Source organism: Boeremia exigua, assembly GCF_020726555.1.
Source record: "Boeremia exigua strain MPI-SDFR-AT-0100 chromosome Unknown C7974scaffold_2, whole genome shotgun sequence".
Classification (NCBI taxonomy): Eukaryota; Fungi; Ascomycota; class Dothideomycetes; order Pleosporales; family Didymellaceae; genus Boeremia; species Boeremia exigua.
This window is the reverse complement of record NW_025763519.1, coordinates 1834453-1855628: the sequence shown is the minus strand read 5'-3', so window position 1 is coordinate 1855628 and position 21176 is coordinate 1834453. Positions and strand designations below refer to the sequence as shown.

The following is a 21176-nucleotide window of genomic DNA, read 5'->3' as shown; positions in this document are numbered from 1 at the left end:
CGCGAGGAGGATCTGCAAGCCACGGAGCCACTTATGTTATCAGTCAATATTGCTGCGGGGACTGCGCCTACCACTAGGTAGAATCATTAATTCAACGCTTCGCTGGAGCGCTCATGGTCGCAGACACTCTCATACATCACACTGCACCTCGAGCACCTCACAGGCGTGCCTTTTTATTGTCCACATTGTCTGCTTACTTGTTCCTTCAAGGATCACAGTGGGGCTACATATCTCCAGAGTCTCTGCAATCCATTCGAACGGTACCACAGCGGCACGGAAACCCTGGAACGGCTCCTGGATTAAGCGATGACCGAGCGTTGAATGTGACAGGCGCATTCTAACATAGGGATGCACTCAGCCTTTCCGACGTTCCTCCGCATTTGCTAGTCTCCCATCTCTTTCAGAAAGTGAGATGCCGTATCTGGTCTATATGGCATTCGTCGCTCTGCTTTAGCGTTCTCAAGTCATCACTGCAGCGCTCTCTTTCCTCCGAGCACCAATGGAGCAGGAACGCCCCCTTTTGCGGCCCCTGCTGCCCACGACTATGAGAAAAGCGGCGACGCCACTACAGCGTCGGCCCCGAGACCGAGTCGCATCTGCGTGTGAGGCGTGCAGGCAGAGAAAAACAAAATGTAACAGCGCAGAGCCTGGAAGTGATGGCGTGCGACCGGTCTGTTGGGAAGTTCGTAACAAACATACCAATCAACCAAGGTGTTCATGCTGATAGGTTGTTAGTGCCAACGCAGAGCGACTGCTTGTCACTATGCTGCGCATCTGAGTGAGACACAAGGCCAGGCTGTCAAACGAAGACACAATCTTCTTCAGCGCCAGAATGACGCTTACGCTGAATTGATTGTTCTCATCCAGACACGCCCCGACAATGAGTCGCTCGAAATTCTGCGGCGCATTAAGATGGGCGCTGATGTTGAAGATATCCTCCGCCACGTTAGAGACGGAGACCTCCTCGTGCAGCTAAGTGTAGAGCCAGAAACTAGGCTGCGATACACCCTTCCTTACATGGATTCGATGCCCGAGTTCTTGTTGGTTCAAAATAACCAGTACCTTGCCACTCCATTGTATGAAGCGACGTTCAAATCGCCCAGCTCTTTGCCGGATGCTATGGACCCTGATAAAGCGAACACGATGCAATGTATGGGTCCTTATATGATACCAAGTCACGCAGCTGAAGTGGTAGAGCCTATACTTGACCGTGTCCACGCAAGACAATGGACAAACATCATTTCTGATGATGGCCTCTTCCGTCGTCTTATTACCATATATCTTGCCAACCATCACGCTACATTCTTTTGGTTCAACAAGGAGCTGTTCCTTGAAGATCTCGCTGCACGACGCACACAATTTTGCTCGTCTCTGCTAGTCAATGCTGTACTCGCCGCTGCATGTGTAAGTTATTACGGACGACAACTTACACGATACGTTAACAACATCACCAGCAAGCTTACAAGGGAATCCCCAACTTGGCTAAGTTTTGGATGCCCATGAATCTCCAGAATCGCTTTCTCCTCGAGGCTAAGCGGCTATGGGAACTCGAAATGGACATCAGCCGTCTTACCTCGATTCACGCCGCACAGGTGATACACTCTGTCTTAAACGTAAATGGTTTGAGTACCGTGGGCGACTTTTATACTTCACAAGCTATCATCATGGCGCAGAACCTGCGTATATTCGAACCAGCACCCCGTCATCTCAGCCCAAGGCTTCGAAGAGGGCGGGAATTCACAGCGTGGGCGTTATGGCTATGGCAAGTAGGTGTGGTAAGTGTACCCATGGATGTACAAAGATCATTTCAAACTGCTCTGTTCTTACTTACATTCTACTAAAAAATGCGCAGACGTACTATTATCGGCGCGCACCTTTCATCCCAGAGCCCCCAGCATTCAAGGCCCCCAATCCCGACGATGATTTTGAATGGTATGGTGAGGTCTATATCAGATATCCATTGAGTCCGACAGCCACACGCATGTATCTCGGGCATGTGATGAAAGCTACGATCGACTTACGGATCATCATGAACGACATTGCCCTGGAGCAATTCGCTTCTCAGGAGCTGAAACCTCTATCCTCCGCGCAACTACTTGGATTTAAACGAAGACTAGAGGCCGTGATACAGAAACTTCCTGCAACTCTTTCTCCAAGCAGAATTTTGCTCCCTTGTCACTTCAATGTTCAGTAAGTTACTGCTCCTCTTTCCTGCAAACATTACTTCCAGCGATTCATTCTAGTCTGCGATCACCATGTGCTATTGCATTCAGAGGAGGACTTACATCTCTCGTCAAATACATCGAGACAACGGACGTTGCCTAATTATCGACAGCTGTTGACATTATTCAGCGCCGAATATCACATGACCATGCACAGCCTCTTCCAATCACGTGCCGGTCCAGTCTCACCACAGCTATTCGATGGTAGAACTGCAGATCAGATCCAGAACGATGCCCATATACGGTTCGAAACGATATTGCGCGTCCAGTATCAACGACACGGCTTCCACGCCTACGATGCTTGGGGTTTACTCTTTCTCATCTACCTTGGTAACCTGGCACTACATTCACTCAGTAATGATGGTCCCGATGCAGTGGCCAAGCCATGCACCACAGAGTCCATGCGTTCCACTGTTGTACTCTGCATCAATGGACTCATCGCCCAATCACACTCAGTCTATGCTGGAACGTTACTATCTTGCAGTATGGTCGAGCGGTTGAGACCAGCCGATAAGGTGCTGCTTGACCGCCACATTTCCCCTCTTATTGGACAAGTCGACCACCCTTTCGATAGTGAGGTATGCGAATACAGTTTGGAACAATTGGAATATCCAAGCTGAAGTTTTGTAACAGTGGCCTTTACCTAATATTAAAGCCGAGCGAGACGAGGAGGCGTCCATGAACTACATACTGAGGAACATGCGCGAGTTGTGAATAGTAAGAAGCCCCTCGAGCAGGGTACTGTACCGTCGTCCAAGGTCTAGATCGATACAAGTAGCATCCAAATTTCTAATGGAATCAAATCCAATGGGTCTGAAGGACTCTACCGTCATGGACCTTCTGCACACCACATCACACATCCTGACATCAGTCCTACTGCAGTTTTGCTGCGCCGGTCACGCATGACGAGCTGTGTTTTAATCGAGTACAGTATACCATGGTGTGTAACCCTTGCAAGTAGGCTACAACGCCACTATCACAACAAACCAGCTTTTTTTGAGCGCTCCTTACCGTTCAGTTCTAAGGCGACCAGGTCAGCAAGTTCAGGGCTCGGCATGGGCCTATTGAAAGCAAGATATGCTTTTGGTTCTGGGCTGGATTCGTGTCACACGTCCAAGTGTTCAGATCATGCTACACAACCCAACAACCTGGGTCACACTAACGCACCTGCATACCTATGTCTGCACCATACCAGTTCTGTGAGACAGGGTGCTCTCTCCCGCCCTGCATCAAACCTTCTAGACGATACAGTCGGTTGCACATGCTGATGAGCCTGCAGCCCCCATCCCGGCTTACAGAGCCTTACCGGATGTGATGTGATACATTTCGTGACATGTGACATGGGACGGGCGCATATAGGATGACAGTGTACCTACTCAATGACGTTATCGACCCACTAGAACATACCGTGCCTCTGCGTACCTAAGAATCGTAATAAGGCACCAATCGCTTTGTTACGGTTTCATGTCTGCCTCTTCAAGTCATGTATGATATGCTTATAAATTTCACACAATTGGATACTCAACCCATCCAACTGCGACGGTCCGGCTTTGTAGTCCTGCGAGACGCTATGAGATTGCAGCTATTAGTGAATAAGATTTGATCGAGCACTGCTTTCAAAAAGGTAGCGGAAGCTTATGATCGGGCAATGGTGCCGTCCGAGAGGTGGTGTTTGAACGTTGTTTCACAATTCTTGTGGTAGTCAAAGATGGATTGAGTTCAGCTCAATCACAGTTAGTTTATAGTCTTCCACATATTCAAGATCAGGATCATATCGTGAAGTTGACTGTGTGTCTTGGAACATGTGAGTAACTGTCGTCAGCTTCTTGTGTCAAGCTCGATACAGAGCCATTGTATCACGCACTTGGGCACTCAAAGCCATCCAACTTCATACGCCAACTCCTGAGAGCAAGGTCAGGGTCTAATTTATCCTCGCACCTGTATCAGTAGTTGCTGATGATTGAAGTCACACGCTTTACTTCGCAATTGCGTGGATGCAAGGCAAGGGCCCAAACGTCACTTCCATAGATTGGAACCCCTCACCTACGTTCGCCATGCAGACACTGCTACAGTCCCCATCACAACGCAAAATACTTGCTTAAAAAGACAAGTAGCAACAGAGTTACTTCTTCATTTCGATCCCGGTTGCCCAGAACTTAACTTTAGCTACATCGATTTTACACCGGCTGCCCACAGATAGCCTACCATTTTCAAACGACGAAGAAAAGCCAGAACGAACTATGAAGCTCACCGCCCTGTTATTTGCAACCCTATCTGCGTTTACCGCGGTCCAGGGCTACTATGATATCTCTTCGCCGGACTTTCGTCTCATCCTGAGATCGAGCAATTCCACGCTCAACGGGTAAAAGTCACCTATAACTAGCTATCGTCAAAGGCTTATGCTAATTCCCTTAGCACTGCTCTCGGAGCCTGTCACCAAGGCGCTGCCACCGAAGGCCTCTGTCCGACTAGGGAGACTGTACAGAACCCACCAAGCTCCTACACGACCTTCTACCACAACGTCAGCTCAGATGACAACGCGACCGCTGGAGCCGCCAATACAAAAGGCATTTTAAACTGGATTCTCCAAGCAGCCGATGGCGCCAATTATTCGTCCGCGATGGGCCTGTCACTTTCGGATACATCAAACGTTGCCAACCCAATCTTCTTCCCCGGAATGATCGCGCACAGCCCTATCGCTTTCGAAGAGGATGGCTGCACCTACATAGAGGCAGTACAAGATGACACTGTCAGCCCACCTGTCTATTTCAAACCGATCCGCAAGGTGAAGAACTGGTACGTCTGCTACACCAGGTGGTCCTACCTGTACTACACGTTGGCTTGGAAGGTTGGTCTCACCGGTCAGCCCCAGAACCCTTCATGCCAAAAGGTGGACGTTATCCGCGTGTTCAATTAAAGACACTCGCCGTGCATCCTGGAAAAATGTGGAATGGTGGTTTGCATAGGCTGATGACTTTACGGGATCAGCTGCCTCAGCGTTGGTGGATGGGGATTACTCTGTTAATGTTACGGGTATCCTGCGATGGTCTGTTTCAGTTCAGTGATATTATTTCGACTTACGATCATTATCATGCCAGTTATGATTTGTTCTATGATGTCTCCTGTGTCTACAATCAGATCTAAGGGGTATCTCTATCCACTAAAACATCAGATCCGGATACTCTCCTAGAGCACCGTTCTTGCCTCCATCGAAGAAGTTGTGCATGCCATCCATTTCGGCAAATTTCTCTGCAACCTTCAAACCTCTTTGTCTTTCGGCCTCGATGATGTCCCAGTTCCACTCTGTCCCCTCGACAGGCTTTGGTAACGCGCCATTGGCATGACCATTCACATCAGCGTGCTCTTCTGCGCCTTGCCAGACCCAACCCTCAGGCTTGACAGGTATCATATCCGCATCGATCAATGCCTGCTCCGGTGGCACAGTGATTCTGCCCCTCTTGATGACGTATTTAGCGATTGCCGTGGCGTACACACTCTTCAGCAGTTCCTCTTCGCTAACGTCGTTGCCCGGCTTCTTCGTCTTCCTCCACGGCTGCAGTGTCCAGCTCTCCGGCTTGCCCATCCCAGGCTTGACCAGATGCGTGATGAGGTAGAACCACTTCCTGTCCCAGCACAATAGCCTGGTCCACATTTCAAATTTCCTGTACGGAAGTATTTCTTTCTTGAAGTTACAGCATATGCCACCGAGCGCGATGATGTGGCTCCCTCGCGTGCCCTGTGTGGCACCGATTGCACCGTTGAGCTGCGACTTCTTCGCGCCGTAAAGGCGGCTGTTCTTCTTAATGCCGTTGCGAAGAATTGCCGTGAAGAGGTGTGTGCGTGAAATGTCCATGTCAGAGAAGTATGTGCTGTTTGACTTGTGCAGGTTGTAGTCTGTTTCGAGCAGGGAGGTGTGTGTCGATGTGATAGCCGGCTGAAAGAGCGCGTGCGGCGGGATGGGGGTCGGCTGGAAGTAGATATGGTAGATCATGGCGCGGAATATGCGTATCTGGAGACCGTTAGGCAAAGGGCTAGGTGTGTGAGGGAAGAAAGGGGAGACATACGTGCCATACAAAAGGGAGGTTCTTGAGGTTTACCAGCGCCAACAATATTGCTGCAATCCTCCATGCTCCTCCTGGCGCGCCATATCCTGTTGCTCGAACAAGTGCAAGGAGGATGTTCTTGCAGTACGCAGGATTTGTTGCGACGGCTGCTACTGAAGCTCCAGCAACAACGATGCTCAGTGCGTGTGCCATTGTGAGCATGCCGGGTCGGCTGGGGGACAGTAAATATGTACAAGAAGAGACAGTAAGCTGTGGCTTAGAGCGCCAAGTATGTTACAAGGACTAACAGTGTTGGCACGACATGGGACTTTGTGTTTTGTCACGATTGCGGTCTGGTTGCGAACCGAGGTACTTTCTACTCTGGGACTAGGGTTAGATACACTTCGCAAGCATAGCTTCAAAGCGATGGTCACCTTACCATAGGCAATAATCCCGTTTAAAAGTGATATGGAGATGCGACACCGTAGAGTTTGTGGTCGAAAATGTCAAATGTAGAATGCCTGCTGGGGCATGCTTTAGGGTATCTATACATCGCACTAGGCTGTTAGTCGATGCTCACATACTACTTCTTTTTACCCTTCGTCTTGTCGACAACCTCAACCCAGTTTTTGTTCACGCCTCGCTTCTCGAGTGACTTCAAGATAGCGTCCTTTTGCGGCCCCTGGACGAGTACCTCCATGACAGGGGCTTTCGGACTTGAACCTTGGAGCTTGTCAACGCTAGTGCTGCCAGCACAGGTCTTCCTCAGTTCGTCAGCTAGCGGCTGCGGCGCTATATAGAATGGTTCCAATCCATGAACCTTGGTCACCGTCTTGTTGCCGCTTCGTGTCTCAAGGGTGATTTGAATCTTGGGCGGCGCGCCAGCTTTAGGCTTTGCATCAGCAACACTGGCATCATTGCGAATGATTGCATGAAATGGTGCAGCGGCACTGATCATGCGCTCAGCAAGAGCGTCTCGAGCAATCGTGCCTGTAGAGAGCGCAGCGTTGTCTGCAGCTGAAGAGCCTAGTAATACATCTGCAAGTTGTGGGTTGATGTTGATGAGTCGTTTGTTCTTCGCGTTCACAAGATTCTCCAACTCGATGTAGGCGATAAGGTGCTGTTTGAGCTCCTGAGGGGTATACAGACCGCGAGGATCGGCCTTCGATGCATGGAAAATAGGAGCCAATTTTTCCTTAGGGCGTAGCAGCGAAACAAGCTTCAGTTTCTGACCCACGGATGATTCCGTACCTGGAGTGACGGCTGGCTTGCCACTTGCACTTCCCACTGTAGGTGCTTCCTTCTTTGGTAATCGGTATGGTACGAACGCCTCGATCTGTCGGTCCTTGAAGTCGATGTCTAGTATGATGACTTCGTTGCCGTCTCGATCTTTGCACCTGACAATCTTCTGCTTATCCAGGTACTTGATAAACTTCTTGATATTCTTCCAACTCGACTTCTTGATTTGCAGCGATGCAGTTCGTGCGGGTGTGTAGGTGGGGAGGAAAGGCTGGACTAGCAGGGCCATGACAGCCGATTGCGATAGCGGAAAGTCAAGACCAAAGGCTGATTGATTCCTGTTTTGTTCCATATGATGACGTACACCGTAGAAGAAAGCATTCTTGAACGCATCGTCAATTTCTAACAGGATCAGCATCTGTTCAGTTCTCCAGCGGTCGATACCCTCACCATTAGTGGTCAATTCCTTGTCTTCAACGACATCGATGAAGTCCTGATTGCTTGGTGCATCTTCACCTTCTACACCCTGTGCTTGCTCGGCTTTCGATCGCTCGGTAGGGTCAGTACCGAGCGTCACGCCACCGCCACTGTCCAAATCGACAGCTGCTGTCTGATCGATAAGATCCGTATCTTCTTCTTGCTCATCCCAAGCCTCGATCAATGTTGGCGGGTCACGGCCTGGTTTGTTGCCAGTACTCCATGACCACAGCTCGTCCCCTGCCCAATGGAACGTTTCTACAGCATGTCCTTTCATCCCTTGTGTGCTTCCCAGCGAGCTTACGTCTATCAGGCAAGTTCCCACAGCCATGGGAACGGTAGGTGCTTCCAGGCTAGCAATAGCAACAACGGCACCCTTGGTCGCCGCCTTAGGGAATGGTGGACCCCGTTGCAGGCCAGGTGTCATAAGATCTGCGCCCCCCTGGAGCTTCTCGACGACATATAACGGAGTATATAGGAGAGGTACGATCTTGGGGTTGTGCCAAAGAGTGTATACTGCCATAGGTCAGCAAACAAGATAGTAGACGCGGCACCAATTCTTGCTTACCTGTAGGGTACATCTGCTCTGCCACCTTGACCCATAGTATCCTTTGCTCGCCCCCCATGCCTTCGTGACTGCCGACATACACAGTGCCAGACACTTGCTTCAGGTCTGGCCCGGCTGTTGTGGTGAAGCGTGCCGAGAGCGCATTCTCAGGAAGAATCGATTTCCGCACTGCTGTGAGGCCTGCTGTCGATGCTACCTTGTCTTCAGGATCTGCAGTCGGGTCCACAGGAACCTCGATAGCAAAATCTGAGATGATCTGATCTGCTGTCCGGCGGCGGTCGCTGGATTTGAGCGGCGAGAGTGGCTTGATCTAGCGATCGTTAGTCTCCAGATACAATGCATTTGAACCTGCACACACATTTGGCTTCTTCTTAAACATGGTGTGCGAGCATACAAAGCTGATGTTGGCTTTCGTACAGAGAGCTGTTTGCGCAGATGTTGATGCTCATTATTTGTTGGCGCGCGGGGCTATGACGTGGGGCAGGCGCGACATGGGAACGCGCCTGCCCCACGAATGAGTCGAATCCACTCACCTTGGTGCCTGGATGACAACTTGGATATCACGGGGCGATTAAGAGAATTGGCCAAGCCATTGTATAACGTATGTCTGCCCCAGTCTGCCTTCCAGCCAATAACAACTTACAATAATTCTTCCAACTAGGTCAATCAGCAATGACATGACCCCAGACGACCTGAACACTGCTTGCGACCCAAACTTACGTTTTTAGGCCGTGTGTGCGTCTTTCACAACAATGTTCGGATTTTGGGTAACGTGGCGCCTCTAGTCCTTTGACTTTGTGGCTTTGGAGCCCAAATCGGCTGAATACTGGGTCTCTAGAGCCTCATGCGCATATGTAGACTGCCGTGCTGTAGCTTTATTTACCTTTGACCAAAAAATGGGGAAAGTCTTCTTTGTTCTAAGAACTGTCAGCGTGCCCGCTAGGCCGTAGTATACACTACGTGGCTCTGGAGTAGGGTGCGCGTGGCACAACACCTTATACGCAAGCTGTTCAGCGTCGTCACGAATAGCAGGGGTTGCTCATGCATTGTAATGCCAATATCCTAGTCCGTCGGTCTGAGTTCATCGACATTCGGAGCCATCCAAACTTCACAGACACTTTGCCTGAAGGAGCCAATGGAGCACATCCCCCGGATTCCAGCTTGACGGCCAGGCCGCTCCGGCTGCCGCAGCCTGGGTCTGCAGTCGTCCTTCGGCTTCGCCTCACGTCCTGCAGCGCGATGAGCGTGCCGCACCAACCGTCTTTGGGGCGGCCAGCCAATAGCTCGGTTGGTGGCTCGATCAGCCTTTCAAAGGAAATGCGCCGCTTGTGTGCCCTCAGACATGGTTGCTTTCGTGGCCGGCGACTGAGCGCAAAGCACGATGATGCACTCTCTGTACGAGTGCGACGCGCATGATCGCATTTTTGCAGCGCTCGACTGCCTCCTCGTTGTCGTGGCCCTCTGGCAAGGATGGCAAACGTCGCTCGTGTGCGGCAAATCACTGTAAGCCTTTGCGCAGTCTGGATCCAGCTTTGCCGAACATGAGCGAATCCTGATCATTCTGCATGTCAAAGCCCCGTCTGCCGTTGAGTCCGAGGCGGCAAGCCAACCTACTTAGATGACGCTATCGCTCCTTCCAGCAAAGTGTCATCACTCGCCAGGTCCGCGCGTGAAGCCTCTGCCCATGCCCTCCACATCGGTCATGGCATTGCGGAGAAATGGCGGAGGGCGCTCACGTCGCTCGTTCGCTTTCTCTCTTCTTCCCCCCTCCCCGCCAACCTTCATCTCGTCCCTTGTTTCTCTCCTCTGTCATGGTGACATTGTTGAGGGTTGACATCGATCGAGTCTACGAGTGATTTACTCGTACCGCCTCTCGGCACCTCACGCCACATCTACAACCTCGAACACCATCCCGTTACCATGAGTCCTATACAGGATCTTACGAAACGATGGGTCCAAGGAGAAATAGTCCCTAAACCCACGAACCCCGGCGAATTAGTTCTTGAAGCATGGGCAATGGGCTACCTTGTTGGCAGCCTCATCATCATGGGCTTCATCACTCTTGCAAATATGCGAAGAGGTGTTCTACTGCACAAAGTAAGTGCTTTGTATTCTGTCGGCGCAAATCAGGTGCTGACTCGATCTAGCTGATTTTACTTGAAGTGGGTCCTCACATTAACATGCACGATGCCCCTAGCTAATTCATCTACAGCTCGTCATGGGCCTTTGGCAAGGCTTCTATCTTTTCTTTGACACACCCGTACACGCATGGTGGTTATCTGTATCGGCCATTTTCCTGAATGCATCTTGGTCACTCCACAACGTCATTGCCTGGATGAAGATTAAGCCCTTTTTGTCAAAACCAGCCAGCTATGTCTTTATTGGGACTATCATTCTAGTACAGCCTTACTGGATAGCCGAGATCTACGCCAACTTCGCATACTTCCATGGTGTCAACACCATCTTTCTCAGGACAAGGCCGTGGGAAGCATTATGTCGGGACCCTTGGTGGATCATCACCACGATCTATTTGTTCTGGATCATCAAGACGCAGTACGAGATGGGATTGAAGGAAATTCTTCGCATATCACCGCGCTTTGCTATTATGCTGCTAGCCATGGTCATGTCTGCGATCTTCATCCTCTTGGACATACTCTGCGTCACTGGTGCTATTCGATTCATTGGCCTAGCGACTGGCATAAACCCTTTCTGGAAGCTCGCATTCGTCTTTAAGTGTCTAACAGACTCGGTCGTACTGGACGACTTCAAGATGGCGCTGGATCGCCTACGGGCTTTCAAAATCAGTCGACTTGGTAGTTTTTCGGGCGACATGAGTGACAGCCGCAACAGAAACAACGGGGAGTTGGTAGCTACTTGGGAAGAGATGGAACGAGAAGCAAACACTCTCCAGCAGGTTCAAAGTCCAGACGGCGACTACATTCATCCCAGCAACTTCCCGTTCAGGGGCAGGAGACATCGCAAGCCAAAAGATTCCGTATTCTCCAACGATCCCATCGATCCAAACGCAGGCATAGCACCAGATGACATTTCACCTAGTGCATTGGATGACACACCAATGCGGACACTAGAACACGCACACACCGACAACAGAAAACCGCAACATCATTTCATGGATGACATGGACCGCAGGGTGCGTGGTATGACCGCAGAAGCAGATTACGCCGCAGCATTACGCGAAGTCCAACGCAACAGCAGGACTTCTGTGCCGTCTAGCAGCAGCTCATCTGGACGAGTCGCTCCAGTGTTGCCAAAACAAAGCTGAGTGCACTCTCATGGTTGACGATTTAGCGATTGCATGAATGGCGTTTTGTACAAATTATCGAACTTCGGTTCGCTCGAGCTTTATATACCCCTACGGCGCTGCTCAACTCTTTTGGTATACTCACCAGTACTAGAACATATACGTAAAGTAATTTCAATGAGCCAGAGGCATTCGCGGCCTCTTGGTGTCTTTCATGAAGTCGGCTGCCCTACGGGTACTACTGCTGGGAGCGTCTTACGACAACGCCCCCGTTGTCTTGGCTTGTGACTTCAAATACGCAATGTGGTTTTCTGAGACGCGTGCACCCATGCGCCGATCGTGCCTTGCCCCGGTTGTTTCCATCTTACCTGAAACGAAATTCTTGAATGTCGCTATTGTGACCGGTGATCAAAATCAAAGATTCTCGGTTTGCGTCTCCACAACCTTCCAATATGCATATAGCGCGTTTCGAACTTCGCATGTCACTTTTCTGGCAGGAATCCTGCCAAGAATCAACAGGCCACAACTAATGAGGATAATAGCATGCGACAATTGCCTGCCGGCTTGGCAGGCGGCTTGGTTTAGGACGAAAGACTTCGCCAGGATATATAAACTTGCACTACCAGAGCTTGACACTAATCAACCAGCTCCTCGTCTTCGCTTCATCACCTTCGTTCCACAACCTTTGCCTGCGGGTCAGTCATTCTTTCTGGATCTATCGTCATAAAGACAACGCCATCATGATCGCGAAGGCTCTTGTTCTGTCCCTGTTTGCCTCTGGCGTTGCAGCGGCTGGCGTCACTGGCACTCCTTCCGGCTTTGCCGCAGCGACCACTGGTGGTGGTGATGCTGAACCAGTGTATCCTACCACCACCGAGGAGCTTACTAGCTACCTTACTGACGACACGGCCCGCGTCATCATCTTGAACCAGGAGTTCAACTTCATCGGTACAGAAGGGGAGACTACCGAGGACGGCTGTCGCCCTGACTCAAACTCCTGCCCTGATGATGGTGGTCAGGATGCCATTAACGGCGCAGACTGGGTAAGCATCAGATCCAAATTATCGACACAGTGTTTAATATTGTACAGTGCACCAACTCCGACTACCCTGCTGTTTCTGTAACGTACGACAAGGCAGCTATCACGCCTATCAACGTTGGCTCAAACAAGTCCATTGTCGGCGAAGGAACGAAGGGCGTGATTCGGGGTAAAGGCCTGCGTTTCGCCGGATCTGAGAACATTATTGTTCAAAATATACATATCACTGAGCTCAACCCACAGTACATTTGGGGCGGCGATGCGATCACCCTCGCCGGTACTGACTTGATCTGGATCGATCACGTAAAGACTTCGCTCATCGGTCGCCAGCATATAGTTGCTGGCTACGACCCAAGCAAACGCGTGACTATCTCCAACACTGAGATTGACGGTAACACGAGCTGGTCTGCTAGCTGTGACAACCGCCATTACTGGGCTCTCCTACTCATTGGCAGTGGCGACAAAATCACCTTCCAGGGCAATTACATCCACCATACCTCGGGTCGCAGCCCCAAGGTTGGCGGCACTGGCGATGGAACCCTCCTCCACGCAGTCAACAACTACTTCTATGATAACACTGGTCACGCTTTCTCTATTGCAGCTGATGAGAATGGTCGCGTTCTTGCTGAGGGCAATGTCTTCGAGTCTGTCAAAAAGCCAATCGAGGATGGTGTCGACCTGTTGTACGCAGTTACCGACAATGGCGCGGCGTGTAGCAGCCCGCTTGGTCGCACTTGTCAGGCCAACCAACTTACCGATAGCGGTGACTTCAGTGGTACTGCAACTGACTTCCTGAGCGGCTTCGCGGACGAGGGTGTTGATGCTGAGGCAGCAAGCGGGATTGCGGCGAGCGTGAAGAGCAACTCCGGTGTTGGCAAGTTGTAATTGGACATAAAGAACCAGATAGGGTTGCAAAAATGCTGTCGACATTTGCTAGGACAGGTTAGCAGCCTCATAAAGAATGCTTTATGATTGCGCTTCGTTCCACTTCTGAGACTTACTGTAATTGACATCAAAGTCAAGGTGTCTTGATTCCGATCTCACAGCTACAATCAATGCACAATTCACAAAAGACAGTTACACAATGCGTGCAGTGATAACTCAACCCCACTCAAGAAGTTGACATTCAGTGATGTGGCTAGTACGTGATTATGGGCAATCACTGAACTCCTCGTCAAATCTAATCAGTTTCATCACACCATTCTCGCCTGTGAAAATAGTGACCCAAAGTGATAGGGGTGCCGAATTCAGCCTGTAATGATTGCATGGCATCGACAGATGCTATTTGGTACTAACCGCTCCGGGGTTTTCCGGTGCGCGCTCCGCCACCTCCAAGTCTGCCGACCCAGCCTCCACTGAGCCAGCACACGCCGGTCACCAAACAAATGAAATCAGGCGCATCTGATGCTGTGCATTACAGAGTACAGCCCGATGCGAGGATTTACCTCAATCCAGGCTAATCCAAAATGGCTGTCACGCAAGCCCTATCCGTGAGCTGCAGCCTGAAGCTGGGTCTCCAGCGAGGTCTTGCAGTCGTGACGACCGTGGTTCACCTTTCACTCCTCACGCCAAGACTGATTTCAGCAGCAACCAGTATCGTTGCACCTTATTGTTCCCCTCCCTCTTTACTCTCATACATGATTCTTGGTTCTTACCTTGCGCAACACCGATCAACTTGCTCAACGTTGCGCGATGGCTGCAACCTCTGGAGCAACTGGGTCTGGAGATCCAGACATGATATTGATTGGTGAGCTCATGGAGGAGATTTCCCGACGCCCACCCGCCATCTCTGCCAGGAAGCTTCTCACCGAACATTATATCGCCGTTGGTTGGGTTGAGGCTGCTCTCGATAATGCGAAGGGGCTCAAATCACTTGCGCCTGGAGATATTGAGGTTCTAGGGTTTCTACGGATGCTTGAAAAGAAATCTGAGCCACCTGTACCTGATAAGTCAACACTATCCTCACCGCCAAAGCAAGCTACAGGACAAGTGACCACCGATGGGCTTGTGTGGGATGTCAAGACAGGTCGATACAAGAAGAAGATGACAGTGAAGCCTACTGAGAAGACACAACAAGCCCCTACTGACATTGGCGATGACATCGATGCAGCCCGACAAGATCTAGCTACGGGCTACCAAGCTCTTCGAGCCAGAGCTGGCTTCATATTCAGCGATCTTATACATCTGCAAGCCTTCCAACAAACGCAAAGTATTCTCCCATCCAGAAACACTGCTAGGATTCAACGTATTGTTGATGGGCACGTAAATACATCGCCACAGTCATGTTCTCCCGGTACAACAGCCCGCGCTATGCGAAATAGCCCCGACAATGCCGCAGCGATTGCTGTGACAGATATGGAGGAAGCGATGAGATGGCACAAAGACACTCTTGGAGGCACCCCAGGTACGATTACCGACACGCTTCGCGACGCTCTCGTCAAGCGCAAGGCCGCGTTAGAAGTCGCGTTACCAGACGACCTTAAGATCCATTGCGAGGTTGCGCTCATGCACCTCGAGCACGAGCAACTCGGCCGTAACTATGCAAACACGGAGACGATGTACGGTGACGCGATCAAAGACATACCGCGTTCTAACTTCTACGTCACCGAGGATAATTATGCGTGGGATATGGAGGAACTAGTTGCTGCTATCAAGGCTGGCAGTGGGGTGCCGCGCAATCCGTTGAGCAAGCAGATGTTCACGCCAAAAGATGTAAAGGGCATATACATGCATCCGCTCGCCAGACCGCTCGCCGCACTTGCAGTCGAGCAGAAGGAAATGTCCAGAGGAGTTCGCCCCGAAACCGTAGCTCGCATGGAGAAACTGTCAAGCATTCTACTTGAGGATCAGTCAACCGACACCTTGCCGAGCCGCCATGCGGTAGATGAGTTCCTTGCATACATTGCGACCTGTATGTGTTCTCATTACTGCTACTTACACATATGCTAACACTCTAGCAGTACCCGAACTAGAACAGAAAGCCGTAAATGGGCTCAAATGTCCTGCAAAGGATAGTCACACTGGTCAAGCCTACGACTCGAGCATTGGCGAAGCGGTACGTGATGCTAAAGGCAACAGAGTATGCTTTCACAAAACTGGAGATTTCATTGGGCAGGCTGCTGCGTATTTGCAACAGCAGAAAGGTCTTGCTCCCGATGGAGAGAAATGTAGTATCATGTGAGGATCAATGACGATCACCGTTGTCGTGGCCGACTTAGCCGTTGGCAACCACGTATCAGGTCAGCCAAGCAATCTTGATAATGCCAGCGAGCACATCTGGACGCATTTCCTTCGATCTACGGTAACTCGGTAATAGCTCGGCGACCGCAGCATGGGCAGGTGAGGTCTTTAAGTGAGACAACAGTATGTCTTAGCACAATGGATTCTGAGGCAGTGTACGTCCCTGACACCTGTTTTCTTCCGTGTTTATTCTCTCACATAGTTCGTCCGTGGAATCATGCTCTACTTACACCGGCATAGCCTCTTCGCTTACCGCTGTCGCTTTTGTGTTCACGATCGCTGTTTCTCTAACCGTATTTGGCTCTCGGTCAAGCCACCATTAGATGAGCCTCCCAGCTCAGCCTTTGCGCAGTGCGGTACGCTCCGAGGCTGCCTCGTTGAGCCTTACGTGCCTGGTAGGCACCCTTGAGGTGCAACAAATCTATTATTGCGGACCACGTGAACAGCTCTGCCTTGGTCTTTTCCCCACGTTAGTCCTCTAAGTTGGTACACCACAGCTCATAGCCAAACTCGCAATTTTCGGTGAGGACTGTCAGTATACCCCTACTATCCTGGGTGACTTTTGAATGACCAGGCCCAACCATTCATCTTTGATGGAAATTCCCGACTTTTCATCTTCAAGGTCACACCACAACGACCATGTATGTCACCAACTCCCGAACGAGAATAAAAGTACCTTTGAAGCATTCTTTACTCTTCAACAAGGCCAAACACAGCGAGGACTGGCATCAAGCGATCGATGCTGTTGCTGGCGTACTACACCCTTCGGATCCGAAGTTCCCATATGCTCAGCTGAGGCAGGCTACCGATGTTTATCTCAAGAAGAAGGGCAAGATTTCACAAGCAGATGCCGATATGCGTCTGGCTATACTCGTTGATTCGCATGAAGCGAAGGACGTTGCTGTTGCAGCTGCAGCCCACGCGATGACAGCAGGGAGTCTGAGAGCAGCCCTCCACGTGGATCTAAATGTTGCCCATGGAAGTTACTGGGGTGTGGAGACATGGTTGCAGTGTCTTATAGCAGCAAACCATGATAACTCTGCCTCGGTCACAGATCTGGAGGCGATATGGGCGCAACACCTACTTCCCTTTGCAACACACGGTCCTGGAGCAGCAGGGAAGATCTTGGTAGGCGTGAGCCGAGCGTTGAGGGAGTGTGCGACGCCAAACATGAACTTAGTCCCATACTTCTTGAGCCTGACAAGTCGAGCCATCACCGACTACGGAGCGCATCTGGAAGGTTTACAATTGAAAAACAACTGGACAGCTGCCTACGGAGCTTCATATTGGATGGCTGAGCTTGGTCGTGCATCGCCAGCTTCAACACCACCCGGCTTCCTGCTGCCAGAGCATATACTCGACACTCAGTTCCCAGTGTGGCGAGTTTGGGCCAATTGGAGGCCAGACTTACGACTGTTGCAACTTCTAAGCTCCATAGAGAGTGACAGCGCGGCGATGCTCTCGGATCTGTTTGCTTTAGAAGGCCCCGACTTTATCTGTGGGACAAGAGCTACATTGCGGGAAGGTTTGGTTGAGCAGTACGAACCGGGACGAGGCTTCGCCAAATTCAGGGCATTACTCATAGAAGTGCCCAGTCGCACAAAAGAGGGTTTGAGGGAGGTGCTGGAAAGCGCCATCTCAATTCTGGTATCGATTTTGACCACAGCAGGGCCAAATCGCTCCCAGGTGATAAGATTTTTCTCGGAAATTGCAATTTCTCGGACCATGACGCAAGAAGCTTTGAATCTTGTGCAAGCCGTTTTATTCATGTCAGGAGGCACCAAGTCGAGCCTCGGACCCGATTACACAGATCCTGTGCTTCACATCTATATTCACCGCGATGAACTCGATGGAAGCCATATCCAGGAATTACAAGGGCTCATACAATTGTTTGACCATGATCGCTCATCTAACCTCCGCAGAATCCTTTTCACGCCCACTCTACTACAAGGCATCACTCGATGCATCCACGACGGTCAGACGGCTATCAACACGCTCATCAAACAAGAACAGCCATGGGCAGAGCTCGCTATTGAGTTGCATACCTTTTGCACTGTAATCAAGCAGTCCAAGAGTGTACCGGTGGTGGGAGAGAAGATTATCGAATCACTGTGCTTGTTGCTGCCGTCTTCGGCGCATATGATGATCGCCATTGATATCCATACCGCTGCACATGCTCAAAGAAAGATCGATCGTCATCAGTCTACCGTTACAGCCGAGTTAACATGGAACTTGAGGTCCAAAAATGAGCACTGCCAGCGGGTCGCAGCCCCTTCATATCTTACCGGCCAGACAGAAGAACCAAAACACTCTCTGGAGGAAGTTGTGGAGCATTACATCTCGCACCGGATCCTCTTAGGACCAGCCCCTAGCTACATCTCGCAACGTACCTTCGAGTCGATCTTACGGGTGTGGGAAGGATCATTCGCACCCAAGCTTACCCAGGAGCGACGATCATTGGGGGTATTGGTAGCGGGTGTCACACACGAGAACGCGAATCTTCGTATCAGATGTCTCAACGGGCTTGCTTCAACCGAGGAGCACCTAGGTCCTGGTCTACTTGTTCGAGATCTCCTGACGATATTGAGGGCCATGGGAAGAAGTCCTCAACAGAGCATTGTGGAACTCGTACGGCTGCTGGCAAGCTGTCCTACCTCCCAGGACTTCAAAGCGCAACTTCTCTGTTGGCGAGACCTGGCATACCATTTGATTGCGCAAGAGACTCGCGCTAGCATCTTCGAGGGCGTGAGCCTTCTCGACCATACTCTCGACACTATGACATCATCAGAGTGGCTGTCATTTATGACCGACGTACAGTCCGTATTCGTTTCTGGTCCGGCATTGCCCCAAGACGATGATGCTGTGCCACTGATACTACGACTCGGATTGCAAAAGCACTGTGCTGAGTTGACGCCTTGCAATAAAACTCTTACACGGCTCGAGAAAGCGTTAGGCTATGGAAGTGAAGCAATAAGATACATACTGGGATGCAGTGGCACACAAAGCAACATTCTTGCTATATTGAAGGCTCTGAAACACGCGGAACAAGAAGCCGTGGAATCACTTCTGCATAAATTTGTCGGGATGTTATCAGCAAAAGCTAAGAACGATAGGGAGGTCTCACAGTGTGTTTGTGTCATTCTCGATGCGTCTACAGAAACTGCAGAGGTGTGCAGCAATATATGGGATGCGAAACACGGCTTCTTGATGATTCCAGGACTCCCAAGCTGCAGCCAACCGCCTGCCTCTGGTACCGATGAACGGCCCAAATCAGTCATCATCTCTAACCTCACATCCGCAAAGACATCTGCTAATGATTCAGTCAATACTTTCGTTCCAAACGAACCTGTTACCTTGAGATATGATGTCCCCTCCTCGGTTGTCGAAGTCATGGTGGCTGGGTGGCTACTAGACACGAAAGCACCCGAGAGCACCAAAACTGCAGTCCATTTGATAGCCAACTTACTGAGCATCGAGCATACCGACCTCCATGTCTCGAGAGATAAACTTGCGGAAGCAACAAAGTTTTGGCAAAAAATTGAAGATGAGTTGATTCAAGAAGCAGACAGACTGGGACACCTGCAGAAGGCACTGAAGAGGAAGGATCCTCCAGGCACGTCCCTACTTCTGCAACAAATTGGTATGCCCGATACGGTTGAACTCGATGAAGAAATCTCAAAGCTCCCCGTCGGAGTTATGAATTCGGTGGAAAGAATTGGTGACAACGAAATCGAGTTTACATTCTCATTAGCGGCCTTCACGCAATTGCAACGTGGTGCCATGGGCATTCCGGAAGCCGCTAATACGATTATGCTTCAGATATTGCTTGACTCAAATAAGGAGTCACCCCCAGCATTTTGTTTGCATTACGATATCGACCAACACATGGAGACAACACCGCACACAAGATACAGCTGCTCAGAAGGATCCGAGAGTCCTACAAAACAAATATGCACATCTAAACAGACAGGACTCACGTGGCAGTTGGGTCGAATCATCTACTCCAAGCTGCGTAAAGGAGAAACGGGGATCAACGACATCCATGGGCATGTGACGGCATCGCTGCCTGGCATACCACGACATTGCGCGTCATGCACTACCACACAAGAACCGACACCAGCCCATTTTCGTCGCTCTACACCCTGCGATCTCACTCTTCATACCTGCGCCCGGCTCTGGTATTCCATTCCTCTTCACGTCCGCATACCCGAGATCCGAACTGACACATTCGCCGTGGACATGGCCCTGTCTTCCATCTACGCAGCAGCAATGAGCTCCAAGCCTGAACTTCTTCCCAACTGCCCTATCCGCGGTATCGAGCTTGTCAAGTCTATACTCAACTCCTTACCCACCATGCGGATCATGCGAGACGCCGTTGACCTCTCCTCCGTACTCAAGTCTTACCACCCACAAGCCGAGAAGCTCATATCCTGGGCCGTCGTTCACCATCGCGGCTTCCTGGCCACGGCAACTGGGCTCCTCAAGATCCCCAACCTCCCACAAGGAACACACCAATTCGTGCTAGCCAACGCAAGCTCCAAGCTTGAGAGTGCGTTCGTACGCAAAATCCAGACGACGAAAAAGGACACCATGGCACTCTTCCACGGCACATCTCTCGATCGGCTCCCAGCTATCCTTGCTCAAGGTCTGCGCGTCTGCTCAGGCACACCGCTGCAGCGTACGGGCGCCGCGCACGGCAAGGGGATATACCTCTCGGATGATCCTTCAACGAGCTTTTACTACAGCGCTGCAAGTCTGAGCTGGAAGAACAGTGGACTGAGCAACATGCGGATGTTGCTGGGATGTGAGCTTGTAGGTAGTGCGAGCAAGGTCAGTGGAGCAATCCATCTTGTGACGGATGTGGAGAGTGTGATTGTGAGGTACATCTTGATGTTTACAAGAGACGCGACAATGCCGATTCGAGGGCATGTGGAGCCTGCTATGGCGAGTGGCATGAGGGCGTTGAGGAGCGGCGCCGTGTAGCCCACTGCCTTGTTTGAAAGCTTTGTGTCTGTAGCATTTGTCTAGCAATTGTAGTCTTTCTCCTCGTGAAAACATCGCTCTTTGCCAACTATGATCTGACCGG

At 50.7% G+C, this 21176-nt stretch overlaps 8 protein-coding genes across 8 annotated transcripts; 6 read left to right on the top strand and 2 right to left on the bottom strand.

Moving 5' to 3' along the window:
- C7974DRAFT_385900 (uncharacterized protein) lies at positions 1-3254 on the top strand. Its single transcript, XM_046141005.1, has 6 exons — positions 1-682; positions 736-1404; positions 1455-1775; positions 1853-2190; positions 2353-2800; positions 2856-3254. The coding sequence occupies exons 1-6, from the start codon at positions 500-502 to the stop codon at positions 2934-2936; spliced, it is 2040 nt and encodes a 679-aa protein (XP_046001653.1). The 5' UTR covers positions 1-499; the 3' UTR covers positions 2937-3254.
- A 1052-nt stretch (positions 3255-4306) lies between these two features.
- C7974DRAFT_328184 (uncharacterized protein) lies at positions 4307-5243 on the top strand. Its single transcript, XM_046139024.1, has 2 exons — positions 4307-4584; positions 4638-5243. Exons 1-2 carry the CDS (start codon positions 4463-4465, stop codon positions 5137-5139), a joined length of 624 nt encoding a protein of 207 aa, XP_046001652.1. The 5' UTR covers positions 4307-4462; the 3' UTR covers positions 5140-5243.
- Positions 5244-5260: 17 nt separating this feature from the next.
- C7974DRAFT_106856 (uncharacterized protein) lies at positions 5261-6638 on the bottom strand. The gene is made up of 2 exons (XM_046134937.1): positions 6287-6638; positions 5261-6231 (listed from the first exon to the last, which is right to left on the bottom strand). Exons 1-2 carry the CDS (start codon positions 6485-6487, stop codon positions 5383-5385), a joined length of 1050 nt encoding a protein of 349 aa, XP_046001651.1. The 5' UTR covers positions 6488-6638; the 3' UTR covers positions 5261-5382.
- Positions 6639-9108, bottom strand: C7974DRAFT_106859 (eukaryotic translation initiation factor SUI1 family protein). Its single transcript, XM_046134938.1, has 4 exons — positions 8908-9108; positions 8550-8859; positions 6705-8497; positions 6639-6646 (listed from the first exon to the last, which is right to left on the bottom strand). The coding sequence occupies exons 1-3, from the start codon at positions 8926-8928 to the stop codon at positions 6849-6851; spliced, it is 1980 nt and encodes a 659-aa protein (XP_046001650.1). The 5' UTR covers positions 8929-9108; the 3' UTR covers positions 6639-6646; positions 6705-6848.
- A 1077-nt stretch (positions 9109-10185) lies between these two features.
- C7974DRAFT_106835 (uncharacterized protein) lies at positions 10186-11929 on the top strand. Its single transcript, XM_046134936.1, has 3 exons — positions 10186-10646; positions 10697-10711; positions 10762-11929. The coding sequence occupies exons 1-3, from the start codon at positions 10470-10472 to the stop codon at positions 11830-11832; spliced, it is 1263 nt and encodes a 420-aa protein (XP_046001649.1). The 5' UTR covers positions 10186-10469; the 3' UTR covers positions 11833-11929.
- A 622-nt stretch (positions 11930-12551) lies between these two features.
- C7974DRAFT_351464 (pectin lyase 2) lies at positions 12552-14005 on the top strand (the record flags this gene model as incomplete). Its single annotated transcript, XM_046139483.1, has 3 exons — positions 12552-12854; positions 12902-13783; positions 13852-14005. 2 exons carry the CDS (start codon positions 12552-12554, stop codon positions 13733-13735), a joined length of 1137 nt encoding a protein of 378 aa, XP_046001648.1. The 3' UTR covers positions 13736-13783; positions 13852-14005.
- A 208-nt stretch (positions 14006-14213) lies between these two features.
- C7974DRAFT_328171 (uncharacterized protein) lies at positions 14214-16242 on the top strand. The gene is made up of 2 exons (XM_046139023.1): positions 14214-15761; positions 15811-16242. Exons 1-2 carry the CDS (start codon positions 14543-14545, stop codon positions 16029-16031), a joined length of 1440 nt encoding a protein of 479 aa, XP_046001647.1. The 5' UTR covers positions 14214-14542; the 3' UTR covers positions 16032-16242.
- A 1018-nt stretch (positions 16243-17260) lies between these two features.
- C7974DRAFT_328168 (uncharacterized protein) lies at positions 17261-21133 on the top strand (the record flags this gene model as incomplete). The annotated part of the gene is made up of 3 exons (XM_046139022.1): positions 17261-19082; positions 19191-19340; positions 19548-21133. 3 exons carry the CDS (start codon positions 17261-17263, stop codon positions 21071-21073), a joined length of 3498 nt encoding a protein of 1165 aa, XP_046001646.1. The 3' UTR covers positions 21074-21133.
- Between the last annotated feature and the right edge of the window lie 43 nt (positions 21134-21176).